Raw genomic sequence first — 25,902 nt, 5'->3', positions numbered from 1 at the left:
ATGTGACACCAATTGTTAGAGTTGAACAAGCAACGGGATCATGCACAACTCAAACCAATCTAGAACAATTGATGCAAAACAATCTATGATGAATATGTAGATCAAGCAAGCAAGAATCACAATCACACACACAATAATTGAAAAACAATAGACAAAAGACACAAGAATTATGTGGTTCGGCAATGTGCCTACGTCCACGGGAGCAACGGTCAATTTTCACAATAAGATTGTTCAAGCTTACAATTAGGGTTACATAAACATGTATATATATCAACCCCATGCACACAAGAGGCCCTATATAAAATCCCCCAAATCCCCCCAATCTAATGATCTCCGATTCGAATTTCCATATTTGCGTCGAACGAAACTATTGACGATTTCAGGGTAACTGTCTATGATTTCCTTGCTGATGCCAAACTGTTGAGCAAAACTGGCGACGGTTTCCTCTTGCAAGTCTCTACCTTTGTTCTTTGCATCACTATGCTTTCCTAGTATATGTATCCACACAAATATGACCCACATCTCCAACATATGACAACCATTTGTGAAAATAGGTGTTTTAGGGTGTTAACCTTTTGAATTCTTAAAAATGGGGATTTAAAGTGTTACCTTTTATATGCCAAATCATACCCTCGAACCTATTCTCTTTAAAAGACTTTCTTTTGTATTTCTTTTTCAAAAAAAAATAAAGAAATAAAGCGACGACTCCATTTTAAAAAAAAATGTTCTGATTTTAAAACGATCACCAAATGTTAGTAACTCAAATAGGTCCTCAAAATCCAATACTGATAATAACAAACACAAAAAAGTAAACTTATTTACATTTTTTTTCCTTTTTAAATGTTTTCTAAATTTCAAACAGGATCTTAGAATTGCTATATGCAAGAATTGAATTTATTAAAAGAAGAGAAAGCCTTAATTTCAACTTGCACAATAGGGAAAGAAATACACAAAATAAAAAGTAAAATTAATTTCTAATGTGAAAAAAAAAACACAATTCATTTTTAATCACCAGTTGACCTATCTAGTCACCCATTTATAAGAGACTAAGAAATTGTTTTAGTTCTAATAGTTAAAAATCATTTACTCAAAATTTGGAATTTAAATTTTAAATTTATATTTGTGAAATTTGAGTTAAATAAAGAGCAAATTATATTTAATTTTGATCAAATTCACCCAAAACCAATTCTAAGATATGAAATTCATACTCCAAAATATAAATTATAAAATTAAATTATAATGAAAAGTAGTTGCACACGATACAAAATCTTTAAAATATCAATTTTATATTTTACATTTTTATAAAAATTTTAAATATGTATTTGAAAGAATAAATTTTAACTTAAATTTAAATTCATATAAATATATAAAAAGTTATATATAATTTTATATCATATTTCAAATACTTTCATAAAAAAAGATAGCCCCCCACATATGCAAGGTTTGATGAAAGAGCGGACCATAATGAGTCTATAGTACATAATTTTGTTTTACATTTTCATAAGAAACTATTTACACACTTCAAATCTATGATCTCCACATCATACAACGAAACTTTACCTCAAAATACATTCGTACAAACCCAGAGTCTAGTGAAAATACATTCATACAAATTACGGTAGCAAAACGAGTCAAAATCTAATAGGTGACCCCTGCATATGCAAGGTTTGATGAAGGGGTGGATCATAATGAGTCTACAGTACACAATTTTATTTTACATTTTCATAGGAAACTATTTCCACACTTCGAATTTATCATCTCCACATCACATAACGACAACTTTACTTCGAAATACAACTTTACCTCAAAATACATTCGTACAAACCCAAAGCCTAAAGAAAAAAATATTCATATAAACTAAGGTGACAAAACGAGTCGCCACCCGGCGAGTGACCTGTGAGTCGCTCGTTTAAATCAAATTCGAGTTTAGTATAAGATGATTTGTTTATAAACGAGTCAACTCAAACCCAACCTATTTAATAAACGAATTAATTGGATACCCGCGGGGTGTTTAATTTGATATCTATATATCTTATATTAAAAAAGTATTAATTAAAGAGATATATTATTTTCTATATTTTATATTTTTTTATTAATATATTAATAAATAAAATAAAATGCAATTTTTTTAAAAAAAATTATATCACTATATATAAAATATTTTAAAAAAATTATAAATAAATAAATTATATTTTTAAATGATTCTTAAGTATCCATTTATTAAACGGATAAATTTGGATTTATATACTAGTTACTAAACACCTCAAACTGAGTTCGAACCCATTTTATTTCTACCCGTTTACAATCTGTTCAAACCCGACCAGCTGACCCATTTTCCCACACCTAATACAAACCCAAATTTATCTCAAACAGAGAGAAAGTATCTAAAATCTCAAGCCTTGTGATGGAGCTACAGGCCCTCCACCGGGTGAAAAGCCAGCTCTAGTCTTGCGAGCTTTGCTTTCTGGAGAAGTTGTACAACCAGAGTTAAACCTAGTTCGTCCCGTCCGCTCTTCCTTCCCCTCGATCTCTCTCAAATTCTATACTGTTATCCGTCAAACCAACATTCGAACCTAATCTGTCCGAACCCACTTTCAATCCATATTTCTCCTCTCAGTTCACTCTCAGTTGGAAAATTTTGGGGCTTACACCCTGATGCTCACAATCATCCTGCCGACACTGTAATCCCCATCTCTTTCTTGTCCGTCTGCGAAATCCCGGATTCCGTTGAAGCGTAAGGGAAGCACTCATCAAAGGCTAGCAAGATGAGGATTATGATAAAGGGCGGCGTGTGGAAGAACACGGAGGATGAGATCCTCAAGGCCGCGGTGATGAAGTATGGCAAGAATCAGTGGGCTCGCATCTCCTCCCTTCTTGTTCGTAAATCTGCCAAGCAGTGCAAGGCTCGCTGGTACGAGTGGCTCGACCCCTCCATAAAAAAGGCAAGTACTTTTTCGATTTGAATACCCATTTTGAATTTGTGGGTTGCTGTATGTTTTTTTGTTATTTTAGATGTTTGAGCCTCTGAGCTTAGTGCTCTGTGATTAGACTTTGTGGTTTAACATACTAACGAGAAACTTGTTGGTTTTGCAATCTTGTGTGTCTATGTGTAGTTATTCAAGGCTCTTAGGTTGATGTTATATGGCTTTTTGTTGTGGTTCTTGCGTTTCTTTTGTTCTCTTTGATAGTTTCCATCTGAGTAAGCAACATGTTGGTATTTGAATCAACTGGTTAAGTTTTGAAATGATTTTGGAAAAACTATTAGTTAGGAGTATGTTGTTGCCGGCCCTTCCCCGGACCTCGCACATGCGCGGAAGCTTTGTGCACCGGGCTGCCCATTTTTTTTTTTATACCAAGTTGAATTTCTAACTTTAATTTTTTTGAGAAAAATTTGAAAATTTTGAAAAATTTATTGTTTGCATTTTCAATTTAGGTGTGAAAGAGATGTAGTTTGGTTGATTCTGCTGAAGGACTCAAATTTGTTTGAATTAGCATTTCTTTTTCAAGTGGTTCTTCTCCACTGCTTTATTTTATTTGTTTTAAATTATTCACATGTGAAAGTGAGTTGTTGTGCAGGAGCTTGCACTAAGCTAAATTATTTAAGTTACACACACAAACAAATAGAAAAGACTCACACTCACTCGGTCAAGGTTTCTTGACTTCCTTGTAGTGCATATTTGTAGTGTCTTGCATTACATGGTGTCCTGGAGGGTGTTGTTTAATTGCTCTAACACTTACATTTCTTGGTTTTTGTTTTTCATAACTGTGTAGGCCCTTCATTTACGTGTGGAAACTGATGATTTGATTCCCATGATATTTGTAGACTGAATGGACCAGAGAAGAGGATGAGAAACTGCTTCATCTTGCCAAGCTTATGCCCACACAGTGGAGGACAATTGCCCCAATTGTCGGCCGTACTCCATCCCAATGTCTTGAGCGTTATGAGAAACTCCTTGATGCAGCATGTGCTAAGGATGAGAACTATGAGCCTGGTGATGACCCAAGAAAGTTACGTCCTGGAGAGATTGACCCGAATCCAGAATCAAAGCCAGCACGTCCAGACCCTGTGGATATGGATGAAGATGAAAAGGAAATGCTTTCAGAAGCACGAGCTCGGTTAGCCAACACGAGGGGCAAGAAGGCAAAAAGGAAAGCCAGGGAGAAACAGCTTGAAGAGGCCAGGAGGCTTGCTTCTTTACAGAAAAGAAGAGAACTAAAAGCTGCTGGAATTGATAATAGGCACCGGAAGAGAAAAAGGAAGGGGATAGACTATAATGCTGAAATCCCATTTGAGAAGAAGCCTCCTCCAGGCTTCTTTGATGTTACTGATGAGGATAGAACAGTGGAACAACCTAAGTTTCCTACTACCATTGAAGAACTTGAAGGGAAAAGAAGGGTTGATATTGAAGCACAATTGAGAAAGCAGGATATTGCAAAGAATAAAATTGCTCAGCGGCAGGATGCACCATCTGCTATCTTGCAAGCCAACAAGCTGAATGACCCAGAAACAGTTAGAAAAAGATCAAAACTGATGCTTCCTCCACCACAGATCTCAGACCATGAATTGGAGGACATTGCAAAGATGGGTTATGCTAGCGATCTTCTTGCAGGGAGCCAGGAACTCGCAGAAGGTAGTGGTGCAACACGAGCTCTTCTTGCCAATTATAGCCAGACACCCCGCCAAGGAATGACTCCTTTACGAACTCCACAAAGAACACCTGCTGGTAAGGGTGATGCTATCATGATGGAAGCAGAAAACCTGGCCAGGTTGAGAGAGTCTCAGACACCATTATTAGGAGGAGACAATCCAGATCTGCATCCTTCAGATTTTTCAGGGGTCACTCCTAAGAAAAAGGAGGTCCAAACACCAAACCCGATGCTGACCCCTTCAGCCACCCCTGGAGGCATGGGTCACACTCCTCGAACCGGGATGACACCATCAAGGGATGGTTATTCTTTTGGTATGACCCCCAAAGGCACTCCAATTAGAGATGAGCTCCACATTAATGAAGACATGGATATGCATGATAGTGCAAAGCTGGAGCTTCGAAGACAAGCTGAATTGAGAAGGAACTTGCGGTCTGGTTTAACCAATCTTCCACAGCCGAAGAATGAGTATCAGATAGTTATCCAACCTGCTCCAGAGGAAAATGAAGAACCAGAGGAGAAGATTGAAGAAGATATGTCTGATAGGATTGCCAGAGAAAAGGCTGAGGAAGAAGCAAGGCTGCAGGCTTTGCTCAAGAAAAGATCAAAAGTACTGCAGAGGGAGCTTCCTAGGCCTCCTGCTGCTTCATTGGAACTAATTAGAAATTCTTTGATGAGAGCTGACGAAGACAAGAGTTCCTTTGTTCCTCCTACCTTGATTGAGCAGGCTGATGAAATGATAAGAAAGGAACTTCTAACCTTGCTAGAGCATGACAATGCAAAATATCCACTTGATGAGAAAGTTGAAAAGGAGAAAAAGAAAGGAGTCAAGCGCTCTACTGCTGGGAAATCTGCTTTTGTCCCTGTGATAGAAGATTTTGATGAAAATGAGCTCCAAGAGGTATGAGTTATATACACATCTCTTTTCTAGTCCCATTTTTCATTTCAAGTAATCATATTCCTTGCTCAAATTGGTTCTGTTATCATTTGAATTATTACAGGATAGCCTTTCAATCTAATTAACATTTGAAATCCCTCACACCCCCAACCAAAAGAAAACAAAAAAACAAAAAACAATAAAAAAAAGAAAAAAAAAGAAAAGGAAACAAAACCCCCAAAATTACCTTTGTCAATTTGGCTGTCATGGTCAATATACCTGACTTCTTGTGTAAATAAAAATTTATATTTTATTATTTTCCCCAGGAAGTTTTTCAGCCTTCCTATATTATCATAGTCAAATATCAATATTCTGCCACTGCATGTAATTGTAAATTGTAATCTGTAATCTGTTCAGTTTATGTATCCAAGCTGATTTTGTAGAATCTGTAAATCAACAAATTAGAACCATAATTAAGATACGGCTTATGAAAATATGTTTCTGCTGCTTGTGTGCTTTAATATTGTGTGCTTTAATATGGTTGTTCATATTAGAAAGTGGTTTATTCTATGTAAATTATTGCACTTTAAAAAGGAGAAAGAACCTGTGAAACAATAACTTAAACCAAAGGTGAGAAGTAATAAGTGGAGAGGTATTGTAATGCTAGTTTTTTAAATTGGGCAGCCAGTGGCAGTAGATGTAGAAATTTGATTAAGTAGATCGAAATACAGAGTGGGGAAATTGTCCATGAACAAGTGGTTATTATTGCAGATGAGGTAACCTTCTTTGAGGACTTGTTTTTGGAGGACAATATTTCTAGACCTATGGTTGAAGGTTTTGATTGGAGTCCTATTTATAATGAGCAGAGTGGATTGCTAGAAAGACCTTTTTTCTTTTTTCTTTTTCTTCTGTAGAGGAGGTTAGGGATGCAATGTTTGAGACGAAGGGTGGTAAAGTTCCTAGACCAGATGGTTTTGGTTTTATAATTACTATTTGCTTTTATCAGCTGTGCTAGGTTTTGTTAAGGATGAACTTATGAAGATCTTCAATGAGATTTATGCTAATGGCTCTGTAGGCAGGAGTATCAATTCTATTTTAGTAATTATGTAGTGCCTAAGGAGGATCATTCAATTGAGTTTTTGGAATTTTGGGCTATTTATCTGATCAATGTTAACAAGATTTTGACTAAGGAACTGAAGCTTCTAATATTTCCCATCCAAGGCAGCTTTTGTTGGTGGTAGATGCATTCTTGATTCAGCCCTGGTTGCTAATGAAATTGTCAAGGATGTGAAGAGGGGGGGGGGGATGGTATTTATTTTTTTAAAGTCAAACTTAGGGAAGACATTTGATTAGGTGGAGGGGATGGATTATGGTTTATTTTTCCTGCTCTTTATTCAAATATTGTTAATGATTAGTGTAAAGCTTGGTTTACAGCACATAGAGGCTTATGTTGTGGTGATCCTTTGTGTCCTTTTTTGTTTATTTCAGTTGATGTTTTGAGCAGAATGTTGACTAGGAGTGAGAATTTGGTTTATGTAGAAGTGCTGAGTGTTGCTGAGAAAGATGTTTTTTTTTTCATTTTCAGTGTATTGATGACTTTATTCTTAAAGGATGATTTGGAAGGTTTTGAGAGTGCTTTAGGTGTGTTGCAGGCTTTTGAGCTTATTTCTGATCTTAGAATTAGTTTGTAATCTTTTTACAAGCATCTTACCCAGACTTCTACGAAAGATTCAGGGAAGTTAATTTGGAAATCAAAGGTAGTATCCTTTCTTTCAAAAGCAAGGCTTTTGTTTGGTGCTTGGTTTTCAAGAAAGTAAAATGCTGATGACTGTTTGTAGGTGATGGGGGCTGATAAAGCTTTTATCTCTTGATATTTATATTATTTGTATGCAGAACAAAGAGTTTGGCAGCCTTTTTTTAATACAAAAAATTGTTTACTTGCTTGGGAGTCGTGGAGTTCACTTTTAGCACTGTGGAGCAGAGTTGGGTTTGTTCGTACTCTCTGGAGGTGTTGTTTGTTTTGAAGCATTGGGTTTTGGATGGAGGAACTGAGTGTATGATTTTATGATATTGTGGGTTGTTTCTTATTGCTTTTGTTCATTTAGTTGGAAAAGGACTGATAGGATTTTCAGGGATGATTTTGCCCCGTTCCACATGGTGCGGAGAGATTGATTACTTTGCTCTTCTTTGATGTTCTGCAACGGGTGCTTTTGCTGGAGTTCCCTTAATTTGTATCCAGTGTGATTACAAGATCAAAAGACTTTGATCTTTTTGATTGGATTACTTTCTTTTATTCTTCGTTCTTTTTCCTTAGCTGCTTCAGTCTTGGCGGACTTCGTGTTCTTTATTTTTATTATTCTCCCTCCTTGGTAACATTTTTTTTCTTTTATAAAAAATGATAACTGGAACTATGAGTAAATAATACAATTCCCAAGTCATGTTTAACCATGTTTTTTATTTTTTTTTGTTTAATAAGAAAAGTTACATTAAGAAATAAGAAGAGAAATATACAGTACTGAGGACAGCTAGTCTACCCATGACTAGAAAAAAATACTAAACCAATGCAGCAAGATGTTCAATCAGGTTGAATAAGACTCAATCTCAAAGGAATTCCCAAAAACGCACCACAGAAGCCCAAGGTAAGGCGTAACCACCCTGTCCCAGAGCAAGTGAAGAGGGAGAACCTTGTCTTGGAACTTGGAAGACCCTGTAGTTCCTTTCTAGCGAAATGCATAACACCATAGCCATTAAAGCGCAGTCCCATAAAATCTTACAATCCCTCCTTCGCCCAAAAATGTCATAAGAAACAACTCCGTCAAATGACTCAAATTATATGGGCAATCCAACACTCCCCATTAATATTGAAAAGAAGATTCCACAGCCTCTCAAACATGGGGATCATGGGGCAAAGATAAGCATTGGTCTTATTCCTCAATGAATATGTATTTATCCTGTTCAAAATCATGCGCCAAAAAAAGCCTTTACTTTAAATGGAAGATTGGCCTTCTATGTAAATTTGTTTAGGAAGGACCATTGGTCAAGTTTTGAACAAGGTAAGAACACAAGGAATTGCTAATAAAAGATCCTATAACCATTGAAAGTTGAAAGCCTCTTAATCTCGAGAATAATGGAATTAACAACAACACAAAATAGAGCTTGCAGACTTCTAAAGGTCCTTGGAAGTTTATTTCTTTATCCTCTTTTTGTTCCTTTACAAAATTCCATTTGGGGAGAGGTAATCATATTAAGGTCTGTTTGGTATCATTTCTGTTCCGTTTCTCTGCAGTGAAGAATTATATTATGAAAACACATTGCATACATTGCTAGTTTTTTGTTTCTGTTGTTTGTTTTCAGCAATTCTCCAAAAAAACTGAAAATCATATCTTGCGGTTTTCAGTTTTTTTCGCAACCTATTTGCAGAATACTTGAATATCCAAAATGAGTTCTCGTAAATGAAATCAAAACCATTTTACACATGATTTTAAATTAAAATTAAAATAAATGACCATATGAATTTAAAATATAATTAAAAATAAGATATTCATAAAAAATTCAAAAAAAATTTTAAAAATATAATTTTAGTATTTTTCAGTTGTAATGTACAGTAACATTGTTCTCGTAAAATGAATTCTAAAATATAATAATTAAGTAAAACAATTATAATAATTATTACTTTTATTATAATAATTTTAATTTGTATTCTTTTGTACTTTTATTATTTTAATCATATATATATATATATATATTTTGAATTCTTATTTGATTCAAGGAAAAATTGATCAGTTCAATAAAGTTTTAAATTTGTTTTAGTTTTAGGAATTAATAACTAAAAAGGTTGCTGGTTTTCAATTTTTAATTTTTAGTTTTTGTTTTCATATTTTTTGATAGTGATACCAACGGCCCATTAGGTTTTGGGAAGATGTTTGGGTAGGGGAAAGTGCAGCATTATCTTCTTCCTTTCTGCAATTATATCAATATTCTTGTCGTCATAGTGATGTAATTTTCTCTTTTCTTGAGAGGGATGCTTTTCCCTGGGACTTTCATTTTAGAATGGATTTAAATGGTAGAGAGGTGGAGAAGCTGTTTTCTTTACTTATTTTAGTAGAGGTTGTCAATTCTCCAGTAGGAATGATGGCAGAGTTTTGGTCTTTGGACACTCGAATATATTATTGTAAATCTTTCTTTTCTCATTTTGCTAAGATTGATGTGATCTTTCCTCTCTATTGGGGTGTTTGGAAGGCCAAAGTTCCTTCAAAGATAAAGACTTCTAATTTGATTGGTGGCCCTTATAGAGTCAGTACTAACAATCTGCTGCATAGTAGAATTACCTCTTTCATGGGTCATGCTCAGTATTGGTCTATTGGACTTCAACAATTTCACATCTGTTGTTGAACAGTTGGTGGTTTTCTCCAATGAGGAATGACTGAAGGCTATCACTGCTTGTAATGTAATACGTTTATCTTGCATTAATGGGAGGGTTGGTGAAGCTTTTGCCATTGAGTTGATACAATGACTCTCTGGAGATGAGTATGCTCCTCTGGAAAGCTTTTTGTAGCTGAATTGATTTCTTTAACATTTCTTTTTTTCTTGAATGTCAATGGGGGAGGCTAAAATTTTAATTTGGTAAAAAGAACTTTTCTTTTGTGGAGAACAATGAATTTTGCAAAATTACAGGGAAGAATGATTGTCATTTTTCCAATTTTTTTTTTTTCTTTTGGATTTAGAAGAGTTACACTTTTTTCTCTTCACAGAAACTGCTAATCCATGGTCCAGAACTTCCTGTGTCTCAAATCATTTCTTATGGAACTAAGAGAGAATATTTCGGAAAGTTTTTATCTTTGGAGAAGATCTCAAACAGGGGTTCCATATAGGTGATTTGTATTTTGGAGGGAAAGGGGACAGGGGGGCTCAAAGGAGTTTTTTGGGGCTTTGAAGGGCAGCACAGAGGGTTACCGGGCTAATGTCAATGATTGAAGGATTATGCCAACTTTTCATTATGCAGATTTGTGTCTCCACAAACGTGTGTCAAGGGGCAGGAATATTAGACTGGCTTCCCATGAAAGCAAAGAATCTATTACAGCGTTGGGGGAGTTTCCATTGCAGAGGAGATGGTGGAGCTTTGGTGAGGGAAGCCAAGGAAGGAAAGAAGATGATCAAGGGAAGTTTGACCAAACCGAGTTTGAGGGGATTTGCAAAGGGTTTCCATGAAATTAGCATTGAAATCCATTTCAAAAGGAAGAGCTGGATCTTATTGGCATAAAGGTGGTAATCAAGCTTAGCTCCCTTATGCTTGTTTCTCTAGGCCAAATAAGGCAAGATTTCAGGGTTTTAGGCCCTACGAAGGGAGGACCATCCACAACAATTGAAAGCCTCAAACATTGTTGGTTTGGGTGAGTCTTGGACCATAGGTCCAGCGTGCCCTCTTTTTCTTGGGAGAGATCCTGTTGGGCTTGAAAAGGGTAGATACCTTAGAGGCCCACATTGCAACTAAAGAAATTCAGAATGATAAAGACTAAGAGGGAGACAAAAGGCAGCTTTTGAGGAGTTCAGAGATCATGCAAGCGAAGAAAATATTTGACAAAATCTTAAGGGTGCTTACAAAGTATAGGCATTCCAACCCAAAACATTACAAGATCGTCAGATGTCTGTGAGTGAGTGCAGAGAAGATGGACTATGGGGGTTTAATACAACAAAGGAAAGAGGAAGGAAGTGATACAATGTAGATTATGAGAATGGGTCCCTATCCTCCTATGACCTCGAGTCAAAATAGTTGTGAATCAAAAAATTGAGGAGGAAGGGAAATGAGAAGGGGCAAAGATAAAGGCTTGAAGATAATGGGGGGTGGGGGTATTGATGAAGGCAAAAACTCAGGGACTCCTTTTGGTGAGGTTCGAATTAGCTTTGTTCCTAGAATTCATAGCTTAGATGATGTTAGGATGATAAAGGGAACTTGTCCTTACACAACGAGTACAAATTCTCCTTTCTAGTCACAATGCAATACAATAGAGTTTGGAAATGATCTTCAAGAAGCCAAGCAAGGGACATTTCAAATCCTAAATACAGCTCTTCCATTACTTTGTTATTTCATTCTAACTTCGAGTTATCAAATTGCCATAAGGGGTCAAAACCTAGGGGAACCGTAATTCCTTTGACTTTTTTGGGGTTGAGAGAGAAAACCAAGTGGCCTAGGAATTCGTTGATGTTTTGGGTCTTAGTATGGAAATTCCTATTGGGGATGGGGTTAGGCTTAAAAAAGAGGGCATTGGGTAGAGGAAAAAGATCAACAAATGGGTATAAAATTGGTTAGTTTAGCATATTTAGTTATTTACAAGAAAGGGAGCAGGTTTTTGGGGTCATTGGTGAGTTTCAACGAAGCTTTTATGGAATGTTAGAAGTTCAAAGGGTGTTGATAAGAGGAGAATGTTAAGGAATTGATTAAAAGTGTCGATCTGAATATTATGCTTTTATAGGAGACCAAATTAGGATAGAGAGATGCTTTTTTCTTTCGGATTATTTGGGATGCTATATTTGAAGAATGGGTGTCTTTTTGGAGTTTAACAATGGATTTGGATACTAGGTTTGCCTTGTTCAAGACTTTGTCTAACGATCTTATTCTTTGTTGGTCTTGTTTTAGGTTAGAGGTGTTGGAGAGTGGTGGTTACATCTCCGTTTATGGCCCGACACAAAATTCTCCATACAATATATATATATATAAAAGAAATGGCCAGCTTATTTGGATTTTGTAATCCATGTTGGGTTGGGGGTGGAGGGTTTGATTTCAATGTTAGTAGAAATTTGATGGAGAAGTTTGGGTGTGAGGGTGACTAGTAGAATGAGGAATTTTGACGTTTTTATTTAGGATTATGGTCTCATGAATGTGCCCTTTGACAATAGTGGTTCCACTTGGGTGGCATTTAGGATAAACAAGCTTTGTCTTGTGTATAGATTCCTCTTTAACAATTCTTGGGAATACTTGTTCCCGAATATTGTGCACAAGATGCTGGTTAGGCCCATTTTTTATCATCGTCGAAGAGAACTCCAATCCCATTTTAATGGGGCCCGACCCCTTTTAGGTTCAATAACATGCGGCTATTGCACCCTTCTTTTTGCAATAATGTTAGAGATTGCTGGAAGGAGTGCAGTGCTCAACGGTGGGAAGGTTTTAAAGTGATGAGGAATTGAAGTTTGTCAAAAACAAGCTAAACATTTGGAGTAGAGAGGTTTTTGGGAATATCAAGGAGAAGAAAAACAATATTTGAATGATATTATCAGTGTGGATAGGTATCAATGTGGCTATGTTTTTGAATCATCTGATTTACTTGGGGATGTATCATATGTGGCACCATCTCCATTGGAAGGTTTAGAGGGCACTTCTGTAATTGAGGAGGATGGTTTGGGTAAGTAGTAACAATGTAAGGGAGGGGTTTTGCCCACTGTAGTTGTTGAGGTCGATTGGAAGGATTTAGAAGCTTTACAATTGATGCATGAGATGGGGCTGTGGTTTTCCAGTCTTGGAGGTAATGAGTACTTGGATGGAGGGAGGAAGAAATTGAAAAAGAAGCAGTGTGAATTAGCAAACTTAAGTGTTCAGTGAATTATGAGGACAAGGGCTTAAAGAGGGGGTTTCTGTGTGACTTGTGAGTTAGGTCGTTTTTTTTTTTAGTTTTATCCTATCAAAAAAAAAATTGTTAGGATTGTTTGTCCCCTTTAAATTGCAATCTCCTTTCCCCTCTTAATATGTCTTATTTTTCAATAAAAAAAAAAAATTATTAGTGTGGATAGATTGGAGAATTGTGGTTTGTCGTGGGAGGAAGATAGGGCTAAAATGGTTCATCTTTGCAATAAGTTGGAGGTGCTTTTGTTGAGCAAAGAGAGGATATAAGTCAATGTTTAGAAGGGTTAAAAGGGGTATTGTAATTGTAGGTTCTTTATGGGGCAAAGGAGGAGGAAAAGTCACATTAAGGAGTTGGAGTTAAGAGTTGATTAGGTTGGAGAGTGACATATAGATTGAGGATGAGATGATTAATTTTTATAAAATGCTTCATACTGGTGACTGTGAGAATAGGTTTACAGTGGAGGGGCTTGATTGGAGACCTATTGGGAGGGAGGCTGCAAATTGGTTGGACAGGCCTTTGAATTGGAGGAAGTTAGAAGGGCTGTTTTTGACATGGATAGAGATGAAGCACTGGGCCTGGATGGGTTTTTTTTTTTTTTTTCCAATGGATTTTTTATAGGATAGTTGGGAAGTGTTGAAGGATGATAGCATGAGTTTTTTTTTTTTGTTGGCGGCCCCGGGGGGAGGGGGGTGGGGAGTTCCATAATAGTGGGGTGGTGTGCAAGAGTGTTAACTTTACTTTCATTGCCCTCCTTCCAGAAAGGGATAGGTCCAGTCATCTATTAGGGTGAAGGATTTTAGGCCAAACAGTCTTGTGACTAGTGTTTATAAGGTGTCAACTATTGTTCTGCCTAGAAGAATCAGAAACGAGTTGGGTGACAAGGTGTTGATGCCCTAATTCACTTTTCTTAAAGCTAGACTAAACTTAGGTGCACTTTTAGTAGCTAATGAGGTGGTGGATGACATAGTTGTTAGAATCTTACAATTTGCAATTTGATTCATATGATTAGTATCAATTCCACACAAAATCGATTTGAATCTTACTAGTGAATCTAAGAACAACCGAATCGTTGCCAAATCTATCATTCACCTTGTGAATCTAACAAATGGATTTGAATCTATAGATTCACATGATTCTCTAAACCTATCATATCCTTAAAGGCCTGACTAGTTTAAAAGCCCAAAACTAACATTCCCATTTTTCATTGCTTTGATTTTTATAAAGTTACCTTCCATTCCTTGTCTACGTCAGTTTCATGCTAAAAAAGATAAGAAAGCAGAACTTTAGGTCTTATGTTGCCTTCATAAAACCATTCATCACTCCTGGAGGAGTATAGTGTTCTGCCATTGAGAAGAAGGGGCAGAACACTCATCGACTAAGGTAATACACATGTTTCATTGTGTTGTTAAGATTCAAAAGTTGGTTGTTTTGGTAGTATATTTAATTATTATCATTTTTAAGTTAATTATTTTTATTTTTTATAAAAGAATAAGCATGAAATATTATTATTTTTCAATTGTTGATAAACTCCAAAAGTGCAGTTTTTTATTATTTTTTCTTGATTCCTTCCCTTAAACAACATAAAGTTCATTTTTTTATTAATATTTCTTGATTCATTCCCCTACTTTTCATTGTTTGGGGAAAGATTACACATAAATTTTGTTTCTAATTGTCCAAATTTAGAAGTATTTTACTATTTTGCCTGTTGTTCATACATCGATAAATGCATGTTATTAAGAATTGATTTTGGAAGTTTGTACCAAATTTCACGATTCAATTCGATTCTTAATTCTCGATTCTCTATTCCAAAAATTAGAATTTTGATTCACAACACGGGTCTCAATTGGCAACTAGGGTGGAGGATATGAGGGGAGTTGTGGAAGGAGAGCTGGTAATAAAATTGGATTTTGAAAGAGACTAACGTGTTAATTGGGGTTAACTTGATTACGTGTTGCAAAAAAGGGGTGGGTTTTGGGACTTTGCGGTGTAGGTGGATTAGAGGGTGCCTCAGCTCCGCTAATATGTTAGTGCTTGTTAATGGTCGGCCTAGGGATTGGTTTAGAGTTTCTTGGGGGTTAAGACTCCGTTATCACCTTTTTTGTTATCACCTTTTTTGTTTGCTCTTGTGTTGGACAGTTTGAGTAGGTTTGTTTCTCTGTGCTCAGGATCTACAGGTGATTAGGGGTCTCATTTGGTTTGGAGGGGAGGAGGTGGGGGTGTGTCATCTTCAATTTGCAGGCCACCCCATTTTTTCCCTTGAGAATAGTGTTGGAGGATTTCACGAGGTCCTTATTTTGTTGGGCATTTTTGAGAAGACCTCAGGGCTGAAGATAAATTTTTCCAAGAGTGGTTTGGCAGGTATCATATTGAGCAGTAGGGAGTTGGAGGGTTTTAGATCTCTAGTATGTTGTGAATCTTTTGCTTTGCCTATATTGTATCTTGGCCTGCCTTTGGGGGGTAATCCTTTGTTGGATGCTTTTTGGAATCTGTTGATTGAGAGAGTAGGGAGGAGATTAGAAGGTTGGAAGAGGGCTTACCTTCCATTTTGTGGGGGTGCATGAGATCACTCATTAGTGCTTCCCTTTCTAATATTCTCATTTATTTTTTAACCCTTTGCTACTAGGGTGGCTATGACCTTTGGAGAAAATTATGGGAGATTTCTTGTGATTTGGTTTTGGAGAGGATAAGAAGGATTTCTTGGCATTCATTTGAGATAGGATCCAATACTTGGTTTCTCTTTGGGCTTATGGTGGTGGATGTTATGAGGGTTGCTGTTTTCAAGATATCACAAGAAATTGAAGTGCTTTATTAAGATAATTGTATTTTTATTTTCTATTTTATTTTGTTAAGAGGACTACCTTTTTTGTATCTTTTTCTCCTGCTTTTAAATAAAATTTCTTTTTCTATTGAAAAGAAAGAATAGATCTCAAAGAAGCGAATTCTTCCACCTCCCTATCTTTAAGGTTAGAAAGGGACTGAAGATACCACGACATACAAGAACTGAAGAGAGGATGTGGTTCAAGAAGAAACGGTATAGGAAGTTTGTATATGAATTGCAGTCACATGAGGAAATTATGGATGTATCAAAATTAGAGCCTGATCCACAATCTATTGAATTCATTGTTCCAAATAAATTTGTTAGTTGCAGATGTAGTGGCTTCCACATTACACAATCATATTTCATTTTGAAACATTCAAATTATGGCTTGTTTTAGGTTGGTGTCTCAAGTTGAGCGCTATGGAGGAGGACTTGCACAGAACTTCTGGGCAAAGGTAGTAAATATGACGTGTTTCTTGATTAACCAATCACCAAGGGTATCACTAGAGAGAAAAGTTGCAGAGGAGGTGTGAATAGGCAGTGCGGTAGACTACTTTGGTTTGAGAGTGTTTGGATGTCGAGCCTATGTGCACGTTTCTAGTGAGGAGAGATCGAAACTTGATGCAAAGTCTAGACAGTGTATCTTTCTTGGGTATCAAAAAGGTGTGAAAGGGTTCAAGCTGTGGGATCCAAAGATAAACAAAGTGGTGATCAGTAGAGACGTGATTTTTTATGAGAAAGACATGTTGCAGTGTACTTAAGAAGAAGAAGAAGAGAAATAGGTACAACTAAAGACTCAAGGTGGACATGCCAATGTTCAAAACGTAGGGCGTTCTAGCTTAGGAGACCAGCAACATCACGGTACAAATATACCTGGGCCTAGACGCACTATCAGGCCACCCCCTAGATATGGATTTGATGATCTGGTTTCTTATGCACTCATTACTAGTAGCAGGGATTTTACTACGTTTCAAGAGGCGGTGCACAACCAAGAGAAAAGTAGATTGATGCGTGCTATGGTGGAGGAGACAGAGTCTTTGCATAAGAACTAGACGTGGGAGTTGGTGGAGCTTCTAGAAGGGAAGAGAGCGATAGGCTGCAAATGGTTGTATAGGAAGAAAGAACCGGTATTAGAAAAAGGAGAAAAGTTCAAGGCTCGATTAGTAGCAAATGGTTACTCACAGAGGAAAGGGGTTGATTATGATGAGATCTTCTCCCCTGTGATCAGACACGCTTCTATCAGGGTAGTGTTGGGATTGGTGACGCATTTCGATATGCATTTGGAGCAGATAGACGTAAAGACAACGTTTCTCCATAGTGATTTAGAGGAGCTGATTTACATGGTACAGCTAGAAGGGTTCAATCAGCCTGGACATGAACATTTGGTCTATAAACTGAGGAAATCACTTTACGGGCTAAAGTAGTCTCTGAGGCAGTGGTACAAATGGTTTGACTTCTACATGATCCGAATTGGCTACAAGAGATTTGAGTATGATTACCGTGTTTATGTGAAGAGCGTTGATGATGGTTCATTCGTTTTTTTGTTGCTTTATATGGATGACATGTTGATTGTTGTGATGAGTATGACTGAGGTAAATCAATTGAAAACTTTGTTGAGTAAACAATTTGACATGAGGGATTTGGGTGCGACCAAGAAGATTCTTGGGATAGAGATTCGCAGAAAAAACTTTAGGGAGATTATGGTTGTCTCAGGGTAGCAATGTTGAAAAGGTGTTGAAGAGGTTTAGCTTGGATATTGCAAAACCAATGAGTACACCGTTGGCGAATTGTTTTAGATTGTCTACCGCCCAGCGCCCAAAGATGGACGATGACGTTCGTGACATGTCAAAGGTCTCATATGCCAGTGCAGTGGGGTGTTTGATGTATGCTATGGTTTGTATAAGACCAAATTTGGCACAAGTTGTTAGTGTGGTGAACAAATTTCTTTCGAATCTAGGTTGATAGCATTGAGATGCAGTCAAGTGGATTTTCAAATACTTGAGGGGTGTTACATACTATAGCATCATGTTCAGCAAGTAACAGAGTGATCCTTTAGTTGTGGGATATTTGGATCCAAACATTGCAAGGGATTTGGATGACGGGAGGTCTACAACAGGGTATGTGCTCAACCTTGTGGGAGGGCCTATTTGTTGGAGGTCCATGGTACAGTCTCTAGTTGCATTATCTACAACTGAGTCAGAGTATATGGCAGCTGCCGAAGTTGCTAAGGAAGCATTGTGGCTTACAGGATTGGTCAAGGAGAAGGGTATTCAGTAAGGTAGAGTTCAGCTGCGTTGTGATAGTTAGAGTGTCATTTATTTGACAAAAAACCAAGTGTATCATGCGAGGACCAAGCACATAGATGTGCGGTTTCACAGGATCAGGGAATTGGTTGCTTCTGGTGAACTACTGCTTGAGAAAGTTCACATGTCTAAGAATGCAGCAAATATGTTAACAAAGTTTGTTACCATGGACAAGTTCAAGCATTGTTTGGACTTTATCAATGTCTCCAATTGCTAGATGGGAGGCATTCCAACTTACTGCCCCTGGTGGAGTTGCGGGTTATGCTTTTGTATTTTTCCTAAGGGGTGAATATTTGCCAAGGTGGAGATTGTTGGAGTATGTGGCTCATATTGAGTGGAACACATGCACAGGGAAAGCATGGTGAGGAAAAACAAGAAAGCTGGGCTATAGGAAGAAACAGTCGATGGTTTAGCCTCAAGAAGAAGTTGTCGATGTTTTGTTTGAAACCGTCAATGGTTTTCAGTCTTAGTTAGAAACCGTTGACAGTTTGCTAAAACCTTTGACAGCCTTGTTCGGCATTGATTTTGAATTTTGAATTGGTAAGATCAGTAAGTTGGGGATTCAGAGGGTTTTCCTCCGGGGATTGCTACAGGGGCATTTAGGGAACTCTCTAATCCCTTTGTATGTGTAGGGTTAGCATATATACAATGTTGTAACCCTTGTTTGATTTGGATGATTGTGAAATTCAGCCGCTTGCTCCTGTGGACGTAGGCTCATTACCGAACCACGTAAACTCTTGTGTCATTGTTTATTTGCTTTCCTTTATTATTAGTGTGTGATTGTGTTTCCGTATTTTTCATCGTTGGTTGCTGCATTGCACGATTCGATTTGATTTTTCGTTGCACATTGATTTTGCACAACAAATTGGTATTAAAGCTATTGATTACAATGGCTGGGATTTCTTCTGTGAAGTTTGACATTGCCAAGTTTGACGGATCAGGAAATTTCGGATTTTAGCAGAAGGGGGTTAATAATCTATTGGTATAGCAAGGTATGGTGAAGGCATTATACTGAATGCAGTTGGAAGGAATTGGAAGCGAAGGCTATGGCGACTATCAAACTTTGTATAGCTGATGACGTGATGTATCACGTCATGGATGAGGAATCGCCGGCTGCAATTTGGCTGAAACTGGAGAGTCAATATATGTCCAAGTCATTGACGAACAAGTTGTATCTTAAGTAGAAACTGTATTGGCTTAAGATGACAGAAGGTTCGGATTTGAACCAACACATCAACGTATTCAATCAGATCATCAATGATCTGAAACGGGTTGATGTGAAGTTTGAAGAAGAAGACAAGGCATTGATGCTGTTGAATTTTTACCTACGTCTCCTACGTATGAAAATCTTGTTACAACTTTGGCATGGGGAAAAGAAACTATGCAATTGGAGGATATCATGAGTGCTCTTTTGGGTTTTCATTAGAGGAAGAAGGCAAAATAGTGAGGGCAATTTGGTCCAAAAATTAGGATTCCTATGGGAATATTATTCTCATGAAACTTGGGAGCCCGTGTATGGAAATATTTTAACCCTCGACAGTCTGCAGAAAAGAGGGCTTACAGTCACGGATCGGTGTTTTCTCTGCATGGCTGACGCAGAATCCGTAAATGACGCTCTTCTCCACTGCCCTTGGGCAAGGAACATGTGGAATTTGGCTCTTTCCTTGAATGAGCAGCAGTGGGTTATTGCAAATTTGGGTGTAGGGCAGATTTGGGCTTGGAAAGGCATCAAAGCTACAAAGGAGAAGTGAAAGGCCTTGAACCTTATTATCGTCCAAAAGCCAAAATAGTGAGGGCAATTTGGTCCAAAAATTAGGATTCCTATGGGAATATTATTCTCAACTTGGGAGCCCGTGCATGGAAATACTTTAACCCTCGACATTCTGCAGAAAAGAGAGCTTACAGTCACGAATCAGTGTTTTCTCTGTATGGCTGATGCAGAATCAGTAAACGACACTCTTCTCCACTGCCCTTGGGCAAGGAACATGTGGAATTTGGCTCTTTACTTGAATGAGCAGCAGTGTGTTACAGCAAATTCAGTTGGAGGGCAGATTTGGGCTTGGAAAGGTATCAAAGCCACAAAGGAGAAGTGAAAGGCCTTGAACCTCATCCCTCTCGCCATCTTTTGGTGGGCTTGGAAGAAAAGAAATAAGAGAGCCTTCAAAGATTCATATACTTCGCTTCACACCTGCAAGGCCAAATGGATTACTGTTATCTCCATCTAGCTTAGTGGGAATTGTTAATGATCATTTTGTAATCCTTGATATTTGTGATCCTCTAAAGGGTGGTTCACATTTTGTACCACGGGTTGGCATCCTCTTGATGCCTTGATAATATATTTTCCTTTTGTTGATTAAAAAAAATATTATTCCCATGAAACTTACCTATAGGGCAGGTGGAAATAGGTTGCCCATGTTTCATGGGAATTCTTTCATTCTCAAGAATGTGAACATGCCTGCAACGTTAGATTCTCATGCTCAAACAAATGTGGGAATGAGATGCCATAGGCATCCGGGAATCTTGAAAGATGTCACGAAACAAATGCCCCCTAAGGTTTTGATTCCAGATGCTAGGGTGCTGGAGGCGGCTAGGGTTTCTTGAGTGGAAGATACAATGAAGATCAGATGGGAGTGGGCCTGGATGTCTGGTGGTTGACTTGGTCTTGGGCGAGATAGAGGGTTTGAATTTGAGCCAATATTATAAACAAGCCCAAGAAAGGATGCTGTGGGTTCAGATCTGAGCCAGGCCCATGGAAAGGAAGGAAGACTAGTTGGGCCATTTAAGTGAATAGGCCCAAATCCCTTACATAGTTATATTAATCTTAAGAGTCCAAGAGGCTTTAAAGTTAGCCCATGAATAATCAGGTGTATAATAAGAGCCCGGGAGGGGGTCTTGAAGCTCAAGGATCTAACCAGAAGGCTTCTAATGGTGGGAAGACGTCTGTTACAGAAGAGAAAGGAGTTAAGGACAGCAGATAAGTTGGGTTGGATACTACTACTCCTGTCGGGCTGGTGAAAAAGCTTTCTGTGTTGGATGAATAGGGTGGAAGAACCCGCATGGAGCAGCAGCTTCCTGTTGAAGGGCAGCAGGTTGAAAAGTAAATCTATAGTGAATTGCATTCAGAGGTAAGGATGCAAAGGGATGAAACAAGGCTGAGGATGTAAGATTCAATCAAAGGAGCAGGTGGGGCGAGATAAGAAGGGATTTCTTGTTAATAACCGATTGAACTCAAACCAGCAGGGTTACAAATTCTTTAAAAAAGAAACAAAGTTTCTGCAGGGAATTTTTTGTTGAATCTAAAACTGTTCTGAATGTGAAAGGGGTTTACTTTTGGATCCCATTCAGGATCAGTGTGGATTTTTTTTGCAATTCATCTACTGATTGTCTGGGGGATTTATCTTATGTGTTGCTTCCTCCTTTAGGAGGCTTAGATGGAATTAATATCTTTGAAAAGATGATGTTCCTAAAGAACAGAAGGTAATGGATCAAATTCTGCCTACTCAACCTTGAAACTCAAGAGTTTGTTGGATGACTTGGGTCTCTTGTTCTCTGATCAAGGAGGAAATGAAGTTAGGCTTGATCATGGCAAATCTAAGGTGAAGAAGGGTCAAAGGGAGTTAGCTAATCTGTAGTGTTTGGTGAGCTATATGATGGGAAAGGATTAAAAAGGGGTTTTCTGGGCTGATTGTAGCAGTTTTTACTTTAGTTTTGTTTTTTATATTTTTGCTTTTTTTTTTCCCCCTTTTCTTTTTGAGAATTTAATGTCCTCATTAACTGTATATTCTCTTTCATAATATATCTTCTTTTATTATCAGGGAAAAAAGATGTTCTGGGTCAGTCTTGAAGAAGGATAAAGGAAAAAAAAAAGGATTGAAAAGGAAAGCAAATGGGGTGACGTTTTGGACAATGACAATGAGTATGATGGTGAGTTTTGACTATGGTGGTGGATTATTGTTGGATGAGCTCAACAATCAATTTGGCCATGATTCTGATTCTTTTGAATTTCTTGGGGATATATCTTAGGTGCTGCCTCCTCTGAAAGGTTTGAAGGATGTGTCTATTTTTGAGGAGGGGGATTTTTGGGTGGTGACTTTGTGAAGAGCAATCAAAGCAGGGTTGGAATTCTTCCCCTATGGAGGAGGTTAGTGCAAAGGATGTAGTAGCTCAAAAGTTATTGGATAACATGGATCTGAATTTGGTTGATCCTGGAGGTAACGAAGTTTGTTTGGATGGTGCGAAAAGAAAATGAAGAAAGGGTCAGCATGAATTGCAAATTTACAGAGTTCCGTCAGTTATGATGGGAAGGGCTTAAATAGGGGTTTCTTATTTAGAGTTTGTTAGGTTTAGTGTTGGTTTTATTTCTTTTAATTATTTTATTTTTTCCTCATGTTTTTTTCTAGCTTTAAGGATCTCTTATCCTCTTCTAAGCTGTATTTTTCTTCTTTTTTAATAAATTTCTTTTCTTATTAAAAAATATCATTGGTCTGCACACAACCTTTTTAAAAGTTTCTTGGATTTTGTTGTTAATAAACAGTTATATTATATTGTGCTTCATTTGATTACTGCCCACTTTCTTTGCTTGCTTCGTACTATTGACCGACTTGCCAATATGTCGAAGCACAAGCGAGTACCAAATGGTTGCCACTTATGTTAGATGGACTTGAGTACAAATGTAGTGGGCAGGTGCTTGTTTGTGTTCAAATTTGTATTGTCCTCAAATCTTAAGGCACAAGGACATGATTGATTTGTGGAAGTGTCAAATTTTCTTCTTTTATACGACAAGGGCTGACACTTATTTCTGGAGGTAAGCAAGCACCAAAGGGGAAAATGACCCTGTTCACGTCTCCAACATGATTATTTCACCCATTTGAAATAACCATCTAGAGAAGGAATGTGCTTCATTCTCTGTTTTAGTAATACCTAGTAGTTTTACTCATTTTAATGCTATCTCCAAATGAGGTACACGAATACATTCTGAAATGTCCTTGTAAGGTGTGCTGTCAGTTGTGACTAAAGAAGGTTCTTAACATGTCATTTTACTGGGCTTTTTGTCAGATATGTGTCATTATATGGATGTCTCTATAATGTCGTTAGAATGTACATTTAAGCCTTTTTTTTTTTTTTTACATTGGTGTAAACCATAAATATAACTGATGATACTATGGCACTTCAATATAAATGAAAACCTTGATGGCAGGGGTTGTCATTTCTGTTCATTTGCTTATTTGATTCTATTTTTATATTTATCTTTAGATTCTTCCTATCAGAGCTCATCTGGTTTCCCTGTGTAATTTAATGCAACATTTAAAAGGAGAACTCATTTTGGGCTTATATGCTTTTTACAAGTAGCATGTTGCATCTGCCTACTGGGTGACTTGATTTATTTTTGCAGGCTAATCATATGGTAAAGGAAGAGGCTCAGTTTCTTTGCATAGCAATGGGACATGAGAACGAATCCCTTGATGAATTTGTTGAAGCACACAAGACATGCTTAAACGACCTCATGTACTTCCCTACCCGTAGTGCTTATGGTCTCTCAAGTGTTGCTGGAAACATGGAGAAACTCACAGCGCTGCAAAATGAATTCGATAATGTGAAGAAGAGGATGGATGATGATACTAAGAAGGCACAACGCCTTGAGCAGAAAATAAAAGTTCTTACACATGGTTATCAGGTATGCAAAATTAAATGAATTATCGGGGTTACTGTTTTTTTTAAGTGGCTATAGTATTTTGTGCGTCTTCTTCCTTTACCCTGGAGTTTGATGTCAATTTCTTGTTTTATTTTTCTACATATGCTTCTTCTTGTATCAGTTTCCTGTATAAGGTGGATCCACCATGGCCTTCAAAACTGTCTAGGGGAGGGGGAAAAAAAATATACTGCATAAATTTTTGCCCCCCGGAAGAAATTCCTAAATCTGCCTGGGCCTTCGTATTTTTGTGGCCTCTAAATGGCAGTTAAACTACATTATAATGCACTGTGTTTCCTCATTAAATACAAAATGTGAAATGGAAAACATTTTCATCGGAAACATATTTAGCATGTAATCCTTTCCTTTTAAAACATTAAACATGTTTTCCTTCCCCTTTCCATTCAATGGGTGCATGAGAAGTTGAGATGTTTTCCTCAACTTTCTTCATTGTAACAAAACATGATTTAGCAATTGATTGTTTGGCATTACACACAGCTGGGTTCACCCCCCAAAGAGTGCAAACTATACCTAACAAGATTAATTGAATGCCCAAAATTGTAGTTATTTTATTTTATTTTGTCAAGAATTTCTGTTGGTGACGGTGCTAAACAAATGCCTAGAGGCCACAGGTTCAAATCACAGATGCATCCTTTTGAAATGCAGAGGTAAGGCTGCATACGTATACTCTTCCCAGAGACTCCCATTGTGACATGGAATTCTTATGCACTAGCTGTTCATTCATTCCTTCAATACTTGCTTTCAGTCGCAGAAAAATTTATTTGTGATTTATAAAGGATATTTGTTCACTCAGTGATTTAGGGGACAGGCATGTTCTGAAAATTTTGACATACTTTAGGTGCGGGCTGGAAAACTTTGGTCACAAATTGAGGCTACCTTCAAGCAGATGGATACTGCTGGAACTGAACTGGAGTGCTTCCAGGCTTTACAAAAGCAAGAGCAGCTAGCAGCATTACACAGGATCAGAGGTTTGTGGGAGGAAGTCAAAAAGCAGAAGGAACTTGAGAAAAATCTTCAGAGACGCTATGGAGATCTTGTAGCAGAGCAGGAAAGGATACAAGCCCTTGTAAATGAGTACCGAGTACAAGCTCAAATACAAGAAGAAATTGCAGCGAAGAATCATGCTCTTGAGCTGGCCAAAGAGGCAGCAAATCAAGCTGTTATGTCAACTACAGAAGTTCCTGAGCTGGTAGTCTCTTCAGATGAGATTGGGAACTCCATCCCTGTTAACCTTTCTCATGATGAAATTCTTGGTCAAGAGGTGGATGCTGTCCAAAAAGAAGCCGATGCAAGCCCAAAACACGAAATGGATATTGATGCAACGGAAATTCTTGGTCAAGAGATGGATGCTGCCCAACAAGGAGCTCATACAAGCCCAGAACACGAACTGGATATTGATGCAAAGGAAGAGTCTGCCGCCCCAAAGGAAGAGCCTGCCCCCTCAACGGAAGAGCTTGCTGGCTCGAACATGAATACGAATACATCCAACATGACATCTGCTGCTGAAGTGGAGTATGTAGTGGCTGTGCAAGATGCAAATGAAAATTATCAAAGCAGTGCTCCAATTCAAGCTTCTCACGATGAAGGAGAGAGACTTGAAGATTCAAATGTTGCAGGGGAGATTGCAGTGGCAGATGGTTCTGTTGATTTAACAAGAGCAGTCGAGGATAAGCAGGAAGCTGGGGGTCCAGAGGGTGTCTTGAGCAAACCAGAGGAACCTGTCCAAGAAACAGCCGAAGATGGCAATTGTGTTAATGGAGATATCATGCAGGTTTCTGGCAGCAAAGAGGAGATTGTAAATCTGTCCGAGGAACCCGTCCATGGTGTAAACGCATAATTTTGTTCACCCAAATTATGAATTAACAAATCATTTTAATATGAGACATCAGACAACTGTTTTTAAAATCAATTTTGAGGTCTCATTGTTCGTA

General features: G+C 37.7%; 1 protein-coding gene across 1 annotated transcript; it reads left to right on the top strand.

Moving 5' to 3' along the window:
• The first annotated feature begins 2,270 nt into the window (after window positions 1-2,270).
• LOC131152988 (cell division cycle 5-like protein) lies at window positions 2,271-25,902 on the top strand. Its single transcript, XM_058104991.1, has 4 exons — window positions 2,271-2,942; window positions 3,824-5,548; window positions 23,654-23,935; window positions 24,810-25,902. Exons 1-4 carry the CDS (start codon window positions 2,766-2,768, stop codon window positions 25,806-25,808), a joined length of 3,183 nt encoding a protein of 1,060 aa, XP_057960974.1. The 5' UTR covers window positions 2,271-2,765; the 3' UTR covers window positions 25,809-25,902.

The sequence above is a fragment of the Malania oleifera genome, chromosome 4 (genome assembly GCF_029873635.1).
Source record: "Malania oleifera isolate guangnan ecotype guangnan chromosome 4, ASM2987363v1, whole genome shotgun sequence".
Taxonomy (NCBI): Eukaryota; Viridiplantae; Streptophyta; class Magnoliopsida; order Santalales; family Ximeniaceae; genus Malania; species Malania oleifera.
The sequence above is the reverse complement of the archived record's forward strand: the minus strand, read 5'-3'. Positions and strand labels throughout refer to the sequence as shown.

Excerpts from the sequence above, each read along its gene's own strand:
- LOC131152988 (XM_058104991.1), top strand. The coding sequence starts at position 2,766 with ATGAGGATTATGATAAAGGGCGGCGTGTGGAAGAACACGGAGGATGAG. Across the intron at positions 2,943-3,823 it reads TCGACCCCTCCATAAAAAAG|ACTGAATGGACCAGAGAAGA; the intron begins GCAAGTACTTTT and ends TGATATTTGTAG. Across the intron at positions 23,936-24,809 it reads TTCTTACACATGGTTATCAG|GTGCGGGCTGGAAAACTTTG; the intron begins GTATGCAAAATT and ends GACATACTTTAG.